The sequence below is a fragment of the Xylona heveae genome (assembly GCF_001619985.1).
Source record: "Xylona heveae TC161 unplaced genomic scaffold L228scaffold_1, whole genome shotgun sequence".
Lineage (NCBI taxonomy): Eukaryota > Fungi > Ascomycota > Xylonomycetes > Xylonales > Xylonaceae > Xylona > Xylona heveae.
Genome location: NW_017264193.1, coordinates 2677042 through 2693973, shown reverse-complemented (window position 1 = coordinate 2693973; position 16932 = coordinate 2677042). Strand labels below are relative to the sequence as shown.

At 48.1% G+C, this 16932-nt stretch overlaps 7 protein-coding genes across 7 annotated transcripts; 4 read left to right on the top strand and 3 right to left on the bottom strand.

The window, feature by feature from the left end:
* Positions 1-274: 274 nt before the first annotated feature.
* On the bottom strand, positions 275-1968 carry L228DRAFT_235802 (cytochrome P450; the record flags this gene model as incomplete). The annotated part of the gene is made up of 2 exons (XM_018330759.1): positions 275-887; positions 974-1968. The coding sequence occupies 2 exons, from the start codon at positions 1966-1968 to the stop codon at positions 275-277; spliced, it is 1608 nt and encodes a 535-aa protein (XP_018192334.1).
* Positions 1969-2594: 626 nt separating this feature from the next.
* L228DRAFT_18403 (cytochrome P450) lies at positions 2595-5257 on the top strand. The gene is made up of 11 exons (XM_018329590.1): positions 2595-2987; positions 3051-3137; positions 3201-3329; positions 3392-3578; positions 3666-3749; positions 3798-3894; positions 3974-4097; positions 4159-4275; positions 4331-4520; positions 4601-4850; positions 4919-5257. Exons 1-11 carry the CDS (start codon positions 2676-2678, stop codon positions 5109-5111), a joined length of 1770 nt encoding a protein of 589 aa, XP_018192333.1. The 5' UTR covers positions 2595-2675; the 3' UTR covers positions 5112-5257.
* Positions 5258-6719: 1462 nt separating this feature from the next.
* On the top strand, positions 6720-9039 carry L228DRAFT_243295 (sterol C-22 desaturase). Its single transcript, XM_018331655.1, has 5 exons — positions 6720-7021; positions 7124-7274; positions 7337-8304; positions 8390-8670; positions 8722-9039. Exons 1-5 carry the CDS (start codon positions 6859-6861, stop codon positions 8755-8757), a joined length of 1599 nt encoding a protein of 532 aa, XP_018192332.1. The 5' UTR covers positions 6720-6858; the 3' UTR covers positions 8758-9039.
* L228DRAFT_243294 (acetyl-CoA acetyltransferase IA) lies at positions 8736-10735 on the bottom strand. The gene is made up of 3 exons (XM_018331654.1): positions 10422-10735; positions 9415-10359; positions 8736-9340 (listed from the first exon to the last, which is right to left on the bottom strand). The coding sequence occupies exons 1-3, from the start codon at positions 10593-10595 to the stop codon at positions 9143-9145; spliced, it is 1317 nt and encodes a 438-aa protein (XP_018192331.1). The 5' UTR covers positions 10596-10735; the 3' UTR covers positions 8736-9142.
* Positions 10736-11456: 721 nt separating this feature from the next.
* On the top strand, positions 11457-12717 carry L228DRAFT_206267 (cyclin-dependent protein kinase-like protein Ssn3; the record flags this gene model as incomplete). The annotated part of the gene is made up of 2 exons (XM_018329671.1): positions 11457-11596; positions 11652-12717. 2 exons carry the CDS (start codon positions 11457-11459, stop codon positions 12715-12717), a joined length of 1206 nt encoding a protein of 401 aa, XP_018192330.1.
* Positions 12718-12790: 73 nt separating this feature from the next.
* L228DRAFT_279933 (hydantoin racemase-like protein) lies at positions 12791-14056 on the bottom strand. The gene is made up of 2 exons (XM_018335741.1): positions 13816-14056; positions 12791-13665 (listed from the first exon to the last, which is right to left on the bottom strand). The coding sequence occupies exons 1-2, from the start codon at positions 13900-13902 to the stop codon at positions 13015-13017; spliced, it is 738 nt and encodes a 245-aa protein (XP_018192329.1). The 5' UTR covers positions 13903-14056; the 3' UTR covers positions 12791-13014.
* Positions 14057-14270: 214 nt separating this feature from the next.
* Positions 14271-16901, top strand: L228DRAFT_243289 (hypothetical protein). The gene is made up of 4 exons (XM_018331653.1): positions 14271-14542; positions 14608-14727; positions 14783-15115; positions 15166-16901. The coding sequence occupies exons 1-4, from the start codon at positions 14414-14416 to the stop codon at positions 16777-16779; spliced, it is 2196 nt and encodes a 731-aa protein (XP_018192328.1). The 5' UTR covers positions 14271-14413; the 3' UTR covers positions 16780-16901.
* Positions 16902-16932: the final 31 nt, after the last annotated feature.

Below are 16932 nucleotides of genomic sequence, written 5' to 3'. Positions count from 1 at the left end.
TGGGCCGGCATTCAGATTGTTCCCTCTTCTCATACAACGTTATATCAATATTGCATTATTAGAGTATTTAATGCTCACAGCATGTGATGGGAACACGGCGTATTAAATTTCGTATCGTGTTCTGGTTTTTGGTTTGACCCATTGCGTTGCTTGCTCGGATTTATTTCAATTGTTCTGCATGTCATTGATTTTCACTACTGAATGTTCCTGTGGCATATTGAATTCCATTTTGCTTGGTGGTTGATCATTAATTTGGCATTCTAGTTGCATATTCTCATGTACGCCTTCTCAGCCTCAAAATTAAATCTTCACCCTCGACGGGCCCCATGATGCCGATACCGGGTTTCAGCTCATCCAGTCGGGGAAATTTCTGGCTAGGACTTGCAGACTTCACCTCGATATCATATCGATTTGCCAACATTGCCATCATAGCAAAGACCTCTTGTTTGGCCATAAAGCGCCCGGGGCACATGGTTTGTCCACCACCGTAAGGCCGGAAACTCGGATTATGTGAGAGTTTCGGGTTCTTGAGGAACCGATTGAGATCGAATTCATTCGCATCTTCTCCAAAAATGCCGGCGTTGAGATGCAATTGCCGGTATGGGATCAAAAGCTTGTTACCAGCCCGCAGAGTGAAACCGCCAACCTGCGTGTCTTCTTTGATGAAGCGTGCAGAAGCAGATGAGTTTGTGAGTCGCAAGCTCTCAAGGTAGAGTGCGTTCAAGTACGGCGTCTTGTTCTGCAAATAGGCAAGATCGAGGGAGCCTTGTGAGTCAAAAGAAGCACGGAGTTCTGCCTCTATGGGACCTCTGATGCTGGGCGAAGAAGGGTGATGATAAAGGTATGATAACATCCAGAAGCATAGCTTGTAAGCATTGGTATTGATACTGAAATCTCATATAGTTAGAATTGCCCCTTTTTTTTCTTGTCTGCTATGCACGGCTCTTTCAAAGCAAGAATATATCAAACTTACACCCAGTATATCATGGCTACTAATTTCGCCATGTCTTTGACCTCGACTCCCAATGCACGCTGCTCCATTTCCTGGGTTTGCATAAACCAATTGGCGCCGGGTCTTTCGTCCTTTGGTAGACTAAAGTAAATCTCCAGAGCACGAATGAGCCGGTGCTTGGCGCCGTGCATATCCTTGGCCAAGAAGGTTGGCAGCCGATACATGAGCTTCCAGCTCAAGCCGTCATATTGCAGAAAGGACTTTAACATATCCGGATCGATTTCCAATAGTTTGTCACCAAAGAAGGAACGGGTGGCTGCATTAAGGAGAACATGTTCGCAGAGATGCAGCAAAGAGATGTCCTTAAAGTCATTGCCTTCGGCGACGACATATTCCGGACCCGTCATGTTGTTCCAAGAAAGATACATGCTGATGTGATCGCAGACGAGATTGCCGAGAGTTTCCATTTTCTCTCCTGGGTGTAGCTGTTGGCGGTAAAGATCCGTGGTCAAATGAACCAACGACTTTCTATGAGGATTTGGACTGAGTAGAGTTTGGCCGCTGCCATCTGAGCCTGGGTGCCAATACATCTTGCCAATCGCAGCCGGAGATATTTCAAACCCTTTCATCAGCTCTTGCAGAAAGATGTCCATTGTCAAGGTTGCAGTATTCTTATAGGCGACCGAGACATCTGCTGGTCCTGTGATGATATACAGCTTCTCCCCCGCCAAATTGAGCGCAAACGGCTTACGGTCATTGCGAAAGTATTCGCGACCAAAAGTAATTGTCTTGAAAGAATCTCGAACGTATGAGACTGCATGGCCTACAAATGGAATCCAATATGGAACCTCTTTGGGTTCGCTCGGGTGAAGCGCGGGGTTGATGGTGAACCTCCAAAGTCGCCAGAGAAGCAACAGCACTCCTGCAAGCACGATAGGATGAGCTCCAGTAAATTCTACCTTTGATATCTCATCCCTCCACCACAAAATATGCTCTTCGACTGCACTAGAAAGCATCTTGAGCGTCAACGTGCGCTAAGCAGAGATTAGGGAAATATTTTGCTCTATATAATGGTCCATGTATTTTGGATGGGGGCTCTTGTTTCCTATGTAGTAAACGAGCATTTCTTCTCACCAAGTTCAGGCGGGACTAAAGAGACAATTTTAGCGCTTACCATTACAGAAAATATTCGGCGACCTTTAAGGGAATTGGATCCTTGTGCTTTTGGTCTAGGCAGGCAGTAATCCCATGTTGGTCTCCACCCGGCCCGATGCGTGTGAGAGGCGAGTATTCCCGCTCCAGCTCTCGGCCCACCCTCTTACGCACCAACATTGACACATCAGTCATAGGCTAACATCTGCTATTACAATCCCCGTCGATGGCTTCCCGTTCCAACCTTGAATACTTCGGCATGCTATCATTTGAATTGCCGGGCTTCATACTGCCAAGCGTCCTATCATCGGCCTCAGGAATCGATTTCTCTATCAAGAGACTGGGGACCCTGACAAAGTTTCATGCCTCATGGCCCCCTAGCTTAAAGTTTTCTTTACAATCATGCTGATCCTGACCCAATAGGAAGAATGTATTTGTCCTGGTATCCTAGAGATGGAATCCTTTGGAGGTATCTGGTCCATTTCGGTATCAGCGCAGTCAGCCTTACGTTGCATACACAGAGCCATGACAGCAATCCCGCAGCTTTGCCTCATCAGCGTGATGAGAAATTATGGAAATAGATGTAGAACCAGCCACCATGGGGGCTGGATCCATCACGCACAAAATGGATGGGCAGCTGGGGGCCATACCCCTCATCCCCTCCTCAGCTTCTATCGATAGTGCTGGCTTGAATTGGCTCAAATATGCCATTGGCCCTCCTCAAGTGGACTCCACATCGCCTTGTAGGTTTTCTTACATTGTGATCATGGACTCACAGCTCTGGCTTGACGTTTTCTCCAACTTCAGATATGCCGTTGGCGTATTTCTTCTGCTATCTTTGTTTCTCTGGAAGTTGGTGAAAATATTCAGTAACGATAACCAGGTATGCTTTCAAAAGAACTATTCAGAGAGATGTATCCTGCTAACATCTCTTGCCACCCTTAAGTCAAAAAAGAGATCATTCAAGTCATGGCTGTCCGGTTATTCTTATATTATTTCCGCTCCAGAAATCCTTCAATCGGGGTTTGAAAAGGTCCAGTCCTCAAGAATAATAGCTGCTTCGTTCGCCGGAACTACTACTCACCTGAATCTCTAGGCCGGCAAACGGCCATACACAATTTCTACTCCAGAGCATGACCAGGTCATGCTTTCTTCAGAGAAGGATGTTGCAGAGCTCCTTGCAGTATCCGAAGAGATTCTATCCCTTCATGCAGCAGCAAACGATGTAAGTTGAACTACTTTTCGTGCAACACCTGAAACAGAAACTTACCTAGTTTCGAACAAAAGCTATTTCGGCCGAAATATACCATGGGAGGCTTTGAGCTCCACGACAACCCCAAGGACAACGAGCCGAACATTCATCTGCGTGTCATTCGAGTAATCCTGCCATCCTATTTCCCGATTCTGCAGCCAATTCTGGAGCAGAAAATAAGGGATACCTTTGCGCATGAATTGATTTCAAAAGCTGGAACAGGTAAGTTGATTTGATCAAAACCGCAGATCTGACAGCAAACTTGGTAATTCGAACGATGATGAGCTTTTGAAGCTAATATGAGTTTAGAGTGGAAAAGTATGAAGGCATTTAGCGGAATTAAACGGATTGTTGCTGCAGTTAACAGCGTATTATTTGTTGGAGAACCGCTTGGTAAGCTATTACCCGCGAAACTGGAACAACACTCATAAAGGACTAAAGCTAGCAATCCGACATTTGTCGACGCCGCCTTGCAATTTCCAAATGACGCGTTCACAACTGCAGAGGTGATTAGAATGCTGCCGGCTGTTCTATCAGCGTAAGGACCATTCCTTCAATACACGAAGCCTTCATGGCAATAGTCCGATTACACAAATCATTTTCACTGACCAGCTCAGACCGATATCCGCCCTTATGACCAGGCGAAGCGCTGCAATCAAGACAATGCGAAATTTTCTCTTCCCGCTTGTTGAAGAGCGCATCTCAAAATATCCCCGAGATACAGATGCTGCAGAGAAACCGGCAAGTATTCGATTTTTTCACGACGAAGAAACCATGTCATGTCAGACTGACTTCTTGATAGCTGGATTGTGTACAATGGCTTATTGACTCAATTCCAAAAGACCGACCGTGGCCAACAGAGAAAATAGTTGCAAAGATATGTGCCCTTTGGTTTGGCTCAGTACATCAACTAGCCATGGTAAGCTGGTCCATCTCTCGAGAAATTTGGGACAAGGCAATCTGATGGATGGCAGACCCTTACCTTTGCATTGTATGATTTGGGCACTTACCCTGAATATGTGGACCCTTTGCGAAAAGAACTTGAAATGCACAACACCGAATCTGAACTTTCCTCGTTGAAAGAAAGATGGCGTGCGTTCGATCGATTGCCTGTGCTTGATAGCTTCCTCAAGGAGTCGGCCCGCCTCCACCCGTCTGACTGCAGTAAGACACCACAGAACCTGCCAATGAGCTGTCCATAAATATATCCGCGGAACAGGGGGACTAACATTGAATCAACCAAGTCTCGGTTCGCCGAAAAGCACTGACGCCGCACATGTTTACAAGCGGGACCCATATTCCCGAGGGTGCATGGGCTTGTGTTCCTCAGGCAGCACTTCAGAAAGATCCAAGTTACTACGCCAATCCCGAAACATTTGATGCATTCCGGTTCGTGTCTGCCCGAGGAGATTCTGGAGACACTCATACAAGGACGAGCAATTTCACCGACGTTGCCTTACCGTTTCCATTCTGGGGCATGGGCAAGCGAGCATGGTGAGTATCCATCCGGGCGTAAGCAATCGGTATTGTGAGAATTACAGCTGAGCTAGATTTGTGTGTAGTCCGGGACGATATCATGCTGCCTGGGTCCTGAAACTAGTTCTCGCACATGTTGTTCTAAATTACGACATGAAATTTTCTGATGACAGGGCATCGCGATCGTTCAAGTGGCGCTCGGCGATAGTACCTAGATCGGACACAACATTGCTCTTTAAAGCTCGAGGTCCGGATGCACCGGGAACGTTGGAAGTTTAGAACGTGTATATGCCACACAGAATAGCTAATGATTGGGCCTTCATTGGCGGGCAAGTGCTTGGCTAGACAAATGGGCCAGGATCTCGAGCATGTGGGCCGGTAAGGCGTGGAGGAAACTCTGATTTCTGGCGCTAGGTAGCAGATATTCAGCTCTTTCTTAGGTGGTCCGAATATTTGGGCTGGAATCTAACTCTTAGGCTTGTATATGCATTCATCTTGGTTTTTTGCATTGAGGCGTTCGAAGTGGCGAACCCTCTGAATGCTCGGTTATAATCTTCAGCTTTAGACGGTATGGAACGCGTAATTCGATGTTCGACTGCATCGTTTGCCAGGGACGGGACGAATGGACAAACTGGCTCACCTGATATCGGCAACTGTCTACCATGTATTCCTGCACGGCTTGATTTGTTAAAGTTATCAATCCTCTTTCAGTTCCTTTTGCTCTCCGTCGCAAGGATTAGTACAATTCTAATCTGAAGACCTCCGCACCTATCATTAATCCTGCCTCAAGTAGTCATTTTTATTGACCTAGAATTACTATCTAACAACTCAATGCGGACAACTTCGGCGAGGTGGCCTTTTAGCGTGGGAGGTTCGGATCTCGGCTTGGAGAATTAGTTCGGGCTGATTAGAGAAGTGTGGGACCCGCTGGGCTCTTTCAAAGTTGTCGGCCGCTCCACGTGCGGCGCAGTCACGCAAGTTAGTTATAGTATTTACTGTGACTAATACACTTGGAGAGCTGGTTAACGGCAGATTGAGCATCATATCAGCCAGGCGATACAGTACTGAAAGTTCACCAACCAGAAAGAACTCGCCCCCAAAGGGGATCGAGATTAGTTCCCTTTAGCTCCCGAGGAAGTTGCGGTCCGGCTACTCGTTTCGGGCACCTCAGCTCTCCGTCTGTATCCACTCGCACTACCCGCAGAGTGATCTCTGCCATGTTCAATTAGTGCTTCACATGAATTTCTGGTCGCCTATCAAAGAATTGGGAGCAAGATAATGATTACGAGGACTGCATCCAGCCCTTTTAATGGGTGTTCATTCGCAGTATGCAGTACACATCATTCCCTCTGCTTCCTTACAGGATGGCCCCACATCATACACTGGGATGGCCCATGTACGCCGAAAATTGCGACACCTGGCGAATTGAACATGACTAATTGGAACTTCTAGGGGTACAGAATATCTGCTGCCTTTTGATCGTTTTAACTAAGGGGTTCATAGGGTGGTTTGGGTTGAAGCTAACGCAGATGACTGGACCGCAATATCAAGAAAACTTAACTACCCACCTAGCTACCTACCTAGCTACCTAGGTATTCATGGAAGATGCATCCAAACGTGCGCCAAGAAACATTGAAACGTTTGAGCGTTTTTCTATGCGCGGTATGATCTGACCTGGGATTATACTTTATCATGGATTCGGGAAGAATTTCCAATCACATTGACCGGCCCAAGTTGCCTACCCTGGCTCAAGCTGTGCCGCAAAACCGCCAAGCGTGAGACATGGGAGGCCATTCCGCTGCTCGTATTACATAGCAAAAGACCAGCCCTGGTACAGCTCAGGGTTTCGCTTCTCAGCATCTCCAATCCAACCTGCCCTAACGCTGCCGCTCCCTTTGTCACGCTCGCATCAATACCAATTGAGCCACATCCCTCTCGAGTAAAGTCCACTGCATCTCAAGCGTGTACAAACTACAACGCAATTCTTCTCATATCTGATTCATTGGCTCGTTTTGTACTGTAATCGATGATGGCTACATCATCTCAGTCTGCGATGGCGGCACCTGCTTCGGCAGGACCTGAGTCTAGTGCAGTGGACTTCTCACACCCCGTGGTTAAGACTCTAAGCTCCTTGTCTGGGTGGCAAGTCATAATCACGGCTTTCTGTTTGCTGGTGGTGTACGATCAAGGTGAGCCGCAACCGGATTTTTCTCCTCAAAATCGACCTCAGTATATAGGGAGGATTGATCGAATTGATGAGAAACTGATTCTAATTCCATTCCGCCAAACAGTCAAATACGTTTACCGCAAGGGAGGCATTGCCGGCCCATCATGGAAGATCCCGTTCATGGGACCGTTTCTTCAATCTGTAAATCCCGAGTTCGAGGGATACCTGGCGAAATGGGCCAGCGGACCTTTAAGCTGCGTCTCGATCTTTCACAAGTACGTCGTGCATTTCAATGAATCTGTTGACAGTAGCAAAGAGTTGTGACTGAGCCCTGCAGGTTTGTTGTCATCTCCTCGAACCGTGACTTAACACGTAAGATCTTGACTTCTCCTGCATTTGTCAAGCCATGTCTGGTTGATATTGCCGAGAAGATACTTCGTCCTAGCAACTGGGTTTTTCTGGACGGCAAGGCCCACAGCGAATATCGCAAGGGCCTTAACGGTCTTTTCAGCCCAAAGGCACTCGAAACATATCTTCCGGGCCAGGAGGACGTGTACGATGAGTATTTTGACAAGTTTTGTGAAACTTCCAGGAGCAGCAATTATCAACCAGTCCCTTTCATGTCAGCTTTCCGAGAAATCAACTGCGCAATATCTTGTCGCACATTCGTTGGGAAACACTTGTCAGAAGAAAGTGTAGATCTTATATCCAGTGAATACTATAAGATCACTTCTGCGCTTGAGCTGGTCAACTTTCCCATCATCATTCCCTTCACCAAGGCTTGGTACGGGAAGAAAGCAGCGGACATGGTCTTGGCAATGTTCGAAGAATGCGCAGCCAAAAGCAGAAAGCACATTGCTGGCGGAGGGGAAGTTACCTGCATCGTGGACGGTTGGATTAAGCAGATTCTTGTGTCGGAACAATACCGGACGAAGGTGGCGAACGGCGTAGATGTTCCGTCTGAAGAAAAGCCCACCATGATATTGCGCCAATTCTCAGACACGGAGATTTCTCAGACCCTATTCACCTTTCTTTTTGCTTCTCAGGATGCGTCGAGCAGCTCCACAACGTGGCTTTTCCAGGTTCTAGCCGACCGACCAGACGTGATGGAACGAGTGCGCGAAGAGCAGCTTCGCGTGCGGGACGGAGACAGAAACAGGCGAATCGACATGCAAATGCTGCAGCAAATGACATATACTCGAGCTGTCGTCAAGGAGATTCTTCGTTACAGACCGCCTGTCATTGTCGTTCCCTATGCTGCCAAGGAAAACTTTCCCATATCTGAGAACTACACCGTACCAAAGGGTAAGCCGACCAGCGAGGCATAATGAATGCCTTTACAGACTAATCGCCAATATCTCTTCTATTCTGGTACTGACATCCATGTTAGGATCTATGATTGTCCCATCCTTCTATCCAGCTTTGCATGACCCAGAAGCGTATCCGAACCCGGGCGAATTTGATCCTGACCGATGGATAACTGGTAATGCCGACAAGGCAGTGAAGAATTGGTTGGTCTTCGGCACAGGTGCCCACATGTGTATTGGCAGAGATTACTTGCTACTGAACATGATGGGATTGATTGGCAAGGCCTCCTTGTTCCTTGATTGGGAGCACGAGGTTACCCCACTGTCGGAGAAGATCAAAGTCTTTGCAACTATTTTCCCAATGGTAAGGTCCGATTACAAGTATTGAAAGTCCCGGTGCTAATATCTGTACCAGGATGATTGCCGGCTGGTGTTCAAAAGGCGGGAATAGAGAGGACTTCTAGCTGAAAAAATCATACGATAGACCCGTCACCCTTGCTTCTAGTCACATGAGAGTAATAATTTTAATTATCGCAGAGGGCCAGGTAAGCAAGAGGGTGGTCGTTGAATGTAGAGAAGACGGTTTGTTGATGGGAAGGAGACAAAAGCTCTTCCAAGAGAGTGATGTCTTCAGGTGTAAAAGTATAGTGTCAATGCGAGATATATTATAATATCAGAGTGATATGAGCCGAACGAGGCGCTTGCCCGAAATGGTGAAGTTGGCAATAGCTCAGAGAGCGCCTATAACTACTTGTATAACCTACAGAGCGAGCGACTCGGCGCGTAAGATGCGGCGTTGAAGAGAGTCATGGCAAGTAATTGCAATATCCAACTGACTAAACGCTGTCTATTCGCTGAACAACCATTGCTGTGGCAGCTCCTCCACCATTGCAGATGGCGGCACAACCGTATTCTCCGGGATACAGTTGATGCAGCAATGTAGTAAGGATTCGCGAACCAGAGCTTCCCAAAGCATGGCCAAGGGCGATGGCACCACCTAATGGGTTGACATTCTCGACGCTCAGCCCGAGTATCTTAAAGATAACATGTTAGTGTTATTCAAGCGCTTACGCAGATTTTCTTGTATTGAATAAAGGGAACAGCTCACCTTTTGGTTAGCCTTGATGACCGCAGCAAAAGCTTCATTGAATTCCCAGACAGCCACTTGCTCCTTGGAGATACCAGCGCGTTTAAGCGCAATAGGAACTGCTTTGGCAGGGGCGACTGGAAAGTCGATAGGATCAACCGCAGCATCGGCAAAAGAGACAATACGAGCAAGCACACGAGACCCAGAGCCATACTTTTCAGCTAGGCTCTGACTCCCGAGGACAAGCGCTGAAGCGCCGTCATTGAATGAGGACGAGTTGGCTGCAGTAACAGTGCCTGTCCCGTCTTTTACAAAGGCAGGCTTTAGTGTAGGCACTTTCTCGAGCTTTAGACGATCGAAACCTTCGTCTTTAGATATGACTATCTCTCCCTTTTTACTCTTGACCGTAACTGGTGTGATCTCCTCGTCGAACTTCCCCGCCTTCCAGGCCTCTTGTGCTCTCCTATAGCTTTCGATGGCAAACTCGTCCTGCTCTTCCCTACTAACATTGTACTTTTTCGCAGTGTTCTCTGCGCAATTTCCCATGTGAATCTGGTTATATACATCCCACAACCCGTCTTTTATCAGGCCATCCTCAAGTTTCATCTCGCCAAATGGTACCTGCTGACTGGATCGAGGGAGGTAATAGGGGACTCGGGACATGTTTTCCATTCCACCTGCCACTTGAGCTTCCGCCAACCCAAGCTGGATGTTTTGCGCAGCAATTGCGACCGCTTTCAAGCCAGAAGCACAAACTTTGTTAACAGTTGTCGCGTCCACCGTCGGCGCAAGTCCAGCCAGAATGGAAGCCTGCCTTGCAGGTGACTGGCCTACATTGGCTTGTAGAACATTGCCCATATAAACATCTGTGATTGCATCAACCGGTACGTTCGATCTCTCTACGGCAGCTTTGATTGCGGTTGCGCCGAGGTGAGATGCCGGAACATTTACAAAGGATCCATTGAACTAGCGCATCTTTATCAGCATATTTAGCTAGAGACGTGCAGAGACAAAACGGTGATAATTACAGAAGTAGTGGGTGTTCTAGCAGCACTTAGAATATAAGCATCTCGAATCTCCTTTTGCGTTGCTGTCGAAGAGCTGAAATGTCGCCGCCCTGCAGTAGCTGGTATTCTAGCACATGATGACCGAGCGCCTCGCCGCAGTAATCGCAGGCTCATCTGGACCTCCCGGCCAGTCATTTTCTATTCACGCGAGAGATAGAATGTAAAGTAAAGGAGTCTTTGAAATAGAACCTCTTTATTCGTATGTAAATGAGGAGACGAAAGCAGAGCGCACGTATGTCTATATTAATGGGTAAGGCAATGGGACGGAAGACCCTGGAATCATTAGTTTAGTTGTGGGGTAAGGTGGGCTTTACTTATGATGCACGGGCTAAGGATTTCCCCCTTGGCTTAGCCGAGGAGCTTGTGATCTGACGTCCTAACAATAATTAGTCGCCTCTCGTTCGTTCCTCGGCCCGCCTAAGCCGATAATGCAGTGAGAGCTTAGTCATTTGGTCGGATCTCTATCTGAGGTCAGCTTCACCAATAGATACAATATTGGACCATATGAGCTGTTTAGGGGCGTTCTATGCCCGCAAAGAGACTACGGTCATCAGAATCTTTGATTTGTCAAGTCATGGAGAGATAATATGAGTTATGCTAATCCTCCCTCTTCTGCGGCCGCATCGACGGCGTCAGCCGGCGCAAGTGGCAGAGTGCCTCCCGTTCTGTCCACCACCGGGATTTCGGGGTTTAAGAGAAAGGTTCAAGCGACGTTTGATGGTATGCATCTCCTTGTCCCGAAAAACTTTCATTTCGAATATTTGATTTTCATGTTTTTTTTTCTTCTCTGCATCTCCTTTTTTGACTTTCACGTGTTCCAATTTTGATTGCTATTGGTCCATTTATATCTCAACGATTCTCTCGGCGTATCAATATCAACTGTCTTTTATTCTTTTATGCTGCTATTTCATTGACTGTTTCAAGCTCTCTACGGTTGAAGGCTCTGTTCCAACATTCATACGCTGACATTCTTAAGAACCCGCGGATCTGAAGCGAATGTCGCCACAGACCTATGCGAGCAAGGTGCGGGTCCAAGACAGATACAAAGTCGTAGGTTTCATTAGTAGCGGAACCTATGGTCGAGTGTATAAAGCTGTCAGTAGACATGGGGATACCAGAGAATTCGCCATCAAAAAGTATGTATCAAAGTTGGGACTTTTTATATATTCGTATCTGACGCCATCTTTGAAGGTTCAAACCAGACAAAGAGGGAGAAATCATCCAATACACGGGAATTTCTCAGTCCGCATGTCGAGAGATGGCTCTTTGTTCAGAGCTGTCCCACCCGAATGTCATCCATCTCGTTGAGATTATGCTCGAGGAAAAATGCATCTTCATGGTCTTTGAGTATGCGGAGCACGACCTTCTCCAGATTATCCATCACCACACACAGCCAAGCCGACGTGCAATCCCGGCGCAGATGATTAAAAGTATTCTTTTTCAGCTCTTGAATGGGCTTCTCTATTTACATACCAACTGGGTCCTGCATCGCGATCTGAAGCCTGCCAACATTATGGTTACCGGCGAAGGCGTCGTTAAGATTGGAGATCTTGGTCTGGCCCGGCTCTTCTACAAGCCGCTCAATTCACTCTATAATGGCGATAAGGTCGTTGTGACTATCTGGTATCGTGCCCCGGAGTTGCTGCTTGGTAGTCGACACTATACACCGGCCGTTGACTTATGGGCTGTTGGCTGCATTTTCGCGGAACTTTTAGCACTTAGACCAATCTTCAAGGGCGAAGAAGCAAAAATGGACTCAAAGAAAACGGTTCCTTTCCAGCGAAATCAAATGCAAAAGATTGTCGACATTCTCGGAGCACCTACGAAGGAAAAATGGCCCGGCCTCGTCTCTCAGCCAGAATATCATAGCATGCAAGCGTTGGCTGCAACCATGCATTCTCGTGGCTCGAAACCTCCTGGCTTGGAAGGTTGGTATAATCAGACTATTAAAAATGCTGGGTACCACTCCTCATCATCCCCCGGGCATGAGGGCTTTGCTCTTCTTTCGGCTCTGTTAGAGTATGATCCCAGCAAACGCTTAACGGCGCGCGAAGCATTGCAACATCCATACTTTACTTCCGACATGAGCAGAATCAGCATGAATTGCTTTGAGGGTACAAGGATGGATTATCCACACCGGAGAGTGAGTCAGGATGACAATGATATTCGCACAGCGAGCCTTCCAGGCACCAAGAGGAGCGGTCTACCAGACGACAGTCTGATCTCGCAGCCTGCGAAGCGACTAAAGGAAGGATGAATCGGCGTGACCATTTGGGCACAGAGATACAATGACTCTAGACATGGACTTTGTCATTCATAGCGGCATTAGCGGCGTTTTATAACATTGGTTTTCTATTGACGAGGTAATTGGCGGTTATAAAATAACAGAATTTGGTTTCTTTCATGCTGTGCAGTCGCTGTGATGTACTAAAAGTCTGACCGCCAGCGCTATGACATGGAGCGAAAAAAAAAGTGCTGAAAGCAACAAAATGTGCTCCGGCTTTTGGGATTTTGAAAGACCACCACCGTAGAGAAGTGTGTGAACGGGCCGTGACTAGAAACTTGCTCGGACAAGTCCTTCAAGCGTTGCTACGCCTGCCTTAACGCCATCCACAATTCGGACCTCGCTGCCTTTTGCTTCTCCCAGCTCCTCAATACACGCAGTTCTGACTATCTCGTCCATGCCGGACATGCCTGCACAGCCTAGACATATAGCTCCCACAGCACCTTTTCCAAGAAGACGCTTGGTTGCATTGATCATCTTCTCGCGCACTACATCCGCAGATACGTCATGCAGCTCTACCGCTGAAAGACCGGTTGTCTCAACACCAGCAAACCGTTTACTCTCGCCACCGCCGACGGAAGAGGTACTGATCTCACCAAAACCCAAAAAGTGTGCAGTGGCGTTGGTCAATATCTCTTCCCAGACCTTCCCTGTGCTGACTATGCCAAATTTCTGCCAAGGATGCATCAAATGCAAGGCTGCCGTCACACTTGATTCGAATATCCCGGTTACTGGCTTGCTTGTCCGCTCACGCAAAATCGGCACCAGAGGATGTTCGCTATAACAAGCTACTAAAAAAGCATCGTGGGTCTCTAGCATTGGCAGAATGGAGGGCACACAATGATCGACGCTTACTACTGCATCTCCTTCATCATTGATGCTCTTCGGGCCTGACGGCGCGGTGAAGAAAGTATATGTTGTCTGTCCAGCATTGTTAATATCCAGCATGTCTACGTCAAAAGGTTTACACTGCGCATTATTCCAGCTGGAGAACCTGTGGCCTTCGCGAAAAGGCTCCTTAGTGGAAGCTCCTGGGAAGCTGAACGGCGCAGAATACAAGGGTTAACGAACCTTGTCATAACCTAGGCTTTCCACTAATGGCTTCAAAGCATCGGTCATGGCCTGAGTGGAATTGGGATTGATAATGAGGATCTCCATTTTCCTTTGCTCTAGATTGCAGTGCGGTATTATAGCCTTCTGTTAAACACGACGGGGATATAGTTGTTGTTTTGTCAAAAATTTTCGTGGAGCAGTCATGGGGTTGTAGAGTAAAAAAAGACCAACAAAGAGCTTCAATCCACCTTAGCTTCGGTTTGACATATGGTGGGGTTGTACTTGGCAAGTCGCGGGGTCTGATAACGAGTTTCGGTTAAGTTATCGCATGACATCTCCAAAACCGCCACCTCCCTACGGGGCCCAAATAATTTCAAAGTGGATGCACTGCTGCTTACCCAGCCGGTTATGGGAGAAGTTACTGTACATCGCTGCCCAATGGTCCCCGCAGCTTTCTAGCTACCTAGCATACAACTCAGCAAACCGCTCTCTCCTGCGGAAGCGCGTCCTTTTATTGTAACACTTGTGCCTGCTCTGATCGAATATTACACTGCGCGAAAGCGTACCCTGTTCGATTATTGAATTTTGCATGAAAATGTGCTGAAGTATCTATGGGATGGCTCGAGTTGACAAACGCGTCGTGTCTTCACGACCGGCTCGGACGAAGCACAGCAGTCACCGCACTAGGCCCTACAAGGTTGTCTTCGAGTCCGTAACGCAAGCAAAGAAGAAACTGCTCACTGTTGTGCGTGATTGAGTGTTGAGTGCTTGTATTTCCACGAAAGTGTCTCAGCTGACTCGATCGAATAGATTTCCTTTAAAGCAGATGCGCCGCCTGGTTTTACCTTCGTCCCCATAGGCAACCCGAAGCTTACACAACAATGCAAAGAATTTTCCAGAGAAGAAGGCCGAAAAGTTTACATTGTTTCTGTCTGAGATCCAGTCAAATTTCTAGGGAATTGGGCGGCAGCTAACGATTTCGCAGGCTGCACCGCAGAACAAGGCGCACAAGAATGCAAGCAATATTTCGCACCATATCCACAGGATTGGGCATCATTTTGCCAGTACGGTTGTGGCCAAAGCGTGCCACGAGCTCGGGTTACATCTCACCCCGTCTGGGCGAGCAGTAAGGTACTCTGGCCAGAGGACACGTCCGATGCAGCACCTAGATGCGCTGGAGGACAACAACGGACCGTCACTTAGATCGGGGCTTTCGCAGAAAAAGATCAATGCTGAAGCGAGAGATGCCATTCGCGATCTATTCCCCAACATTCCGAAGAAAGATCTTCACGAAATCATTACACGTGCATTCAAAAAGGTACTATTGTTCCTGCTCGCGGTTGCGGGCAATCGGCTGACCGTTTGAAGGGGACCCAGAAGGTTGGCACTGCAGAGGAGTTGCCACTGGCACGGCGCGTCCAGTTAGCTGTTGTGGCTCATATCCGGCATGTCTATACCGATTACGATAGGCTACTTCGGACTGACACATACCAAATCGCGCGTGGAAAAATTGAACAAGCCTGCCTCGATAAACTCGTGCAGTGGCGGGGAGATGAGGGCAATGGTGCGAATGAATTGGAAGAGATCCTGCGTGAGGTTATCGTAATTTCAGATGATGACAGCGAGGGAGAAGAGGATGATGCTGATATAGATGAATTGGCGCGCATGGAACTGACTGACAGGGATGCAAGCGTGGAAATCATTTCTAGCCAAGCATTTGCCGAAGAGATGGCCATGAAGCCTTCGTCCAGACCACGGGAGCCATTAACTCCCGAGGAAAGGCCTTTTGCCCAGGCCGCGGAACCCGTTCTTTTGAGTGTTTACCGATCCGCTGCGCCCCGTCCTCCAGACAGCGAGGAGAAGCGCAGACGCCGAATTGAACGGCGTGGCTTTTACCGCTACCGTGCTTGGGATCAAGCAATTGATCGGTATAGAAACCAACCAAGCCATGCTACCATTCATGGATTGGGGCATCAGGCCGATGCTGTTGAGAGGATGCCAGCCAGGATCTCGTCTTCTGGGCAAGAACCTCGGACTCTTTACTACGAACGCTTAGAGGAGCCTGTACTCCCCCGTGTTCACACCAGGGCAATGCCTGCCCTCCGGCAAGCAGTCGAGCCCATTTCATACTCTGGAGAACCATGTGTCAGAGCTGTTGATCCTGCACGAGATGCTATCCATTACGTAGAACGGCCGCTGGTACCCGCCAGGGTCTCACAAGCCGGCCATGACTTTGCTGACCATCACAGGCATCGGACTTTCAATGAACCATGCATGAGTTATCCTGTCCATGAAACTAGCACTTACCAAACTGGAAGTCATGGACCTTTTAGAGCCAAAGAGCCGCTCCAAAGTAGCTCTACCGTATATGGAGAGCCGGTGGACCGCCGCCATGGTCTCCGTGAATCCATTTATGAGAAGGCCCCAACCTGGGAACACCCAACCTCTCACGGCCGTAGTCAACCGCTGCGGCGTGTGGAATATCATACTGCAGACGCTCCTATCTGTTCCATTGAATACGACAGGGCCGGTCCGGCAGTAGCGCCAATTCCAAATGGAGGGTACTTGCCCAGGCACAAAGAGGTAGAGCCGCTCAGAAGAGCATATGTTGAGGACCGTGTACAAGTTCACCCGTTACCGGAACGCGCACCACGAGGCGCACCTAATGTGAGAGAAAGTGTGCAGCTTCACCCTTTGCCCGAGCGTGCGCGGCCTCGGCAAGAATATTATGTTGAAGACCGTTTGCCGGTTCAACCCCCAACGGAGCCTGTCCGCCAGGAGCCCGAAATTATCTATCTTGGCCCAAGTACAGAAGTCTCACGAACACAGTATTGGGTTCCTAAGGAACCCGTTAGTGCTAGACTTGGCCCTGCTGGGTCATCCTACGAAGAGTGTCGCATTCCAGAACCTGTTCTCTCTGATCCTTACCATTTTCGCCGGTATGTTGTGTACTTGTTGACGGGATTAACATGCAACTTATGAATACTTATAGGGCGGCCAGAGACACACAAGACCGCCGGATCATAGATGACCATGTTATCCCCATGCCTGAACGGTATTCTGCCATACCACAACAACGAAGACGTCCCCCGCCCAGACCAGAGGATATTATTATTCTGGATTGAGCAATCTAAC

Bases quoted from the DNA above. Each gene is read 5' to 3' on its own strand.
- L228DRAFT_18403 (XM_018329590.1), top strand. From the start codon at position 2,676: ATGGAAATAGATGTAGAACCAGCCACCATGGGGGCTGGATCCATCACG. The intron at 2,988-3,050 runs GTATGCTTTCAA...GCCACCCTTAAG, and splicing joins TATTCAGTAACGATAACCAG to TCAAAAAAGAGATCATTCAA. The intron at 3,138-3,200 runs GTCCAGTCCTCA...CTGAATCTCTAG, and splicing joins TTCAATCGGGGTTTGAAAAG to GCCGGCAAACGGCCATACAC.
- L228DRAFT_243295 (XM_018331655.1), top strand. From the start codon at position 6,859: ATGATGGCTACATCATCTCAGTCTGCGATGGCGGCACCTGCTTCGGCA. The intron at 7,022-7,123 runs GTGAGCCGCAAC...TCCGCCAAACAG, and splicing joins GCTGGTGGTGTACGATCAAG to TCAAATACGTTTACCGCAAG. The intron at 7,275-7,336 runs GTACGTCGTGCA...TGAGCCCTGCAG, and splicing joins TGCGTCTCGATCTTTCACAA to GTTTGTTGTCATCTCCTCGA.
- L228DRAFT_243294 (XM_018331654.1), bottom strand. From the start codon at position 10,595: ATGACTGGCCGGGAGGTCCAGATGAGCCTGCGATTACTGCGGCGAGGC. The intron at 10,360-10,421 runs GTAATTATCACC...AAGATGCGCTAG, and splicing joins CTAGAACACCCACTACTTCT to TTCAATGGATCCTTTGTAAA. The intron at 9,341-9,414 runs GTGAGCTGTTCC...GTTATCTTTAAG, and splicing joins TCATCAAGGCTAACCAAAAG to ATACTCGGGCTGAGCGTCGA.
- L228DRAFT_279933 (XM_018335741.1), bottom strand. From the start codon at position 13,902: ATGGAGATCCTCATTATCAATCCCAATTCCACTCAGGCCATGACCGAT. The intron at 13,666-13,815 runs GTTCGTTAACCC...AATGCTGGACAG, and splicing joins AAAGCCTAGGTTATGACAAG to ACAACATATACTTTCTTCAC.
- L228DRAFT_243289 (XM_018331653.1), top strand. From the start codon at position 14,414: ATGGCTCGAGTTGACAAACGCGTCGTGTCTTCACGACCGGCTCGGACG. The intron at 14,728-14,782 runs GTCTGAGATCCA...ACGATTTCGCAG, and splicing joins GAAAAGTTTACATTGTTTCT to GCTGCACCGCAGAACAAGGC. The intron at 15,116-15,165 runs GTACTATTGTTC...GACCGTTTGAAG, and splicing joins TTACACGTGCATTCAAAAAG to GGGACCCAGAAGGTTGGCAC.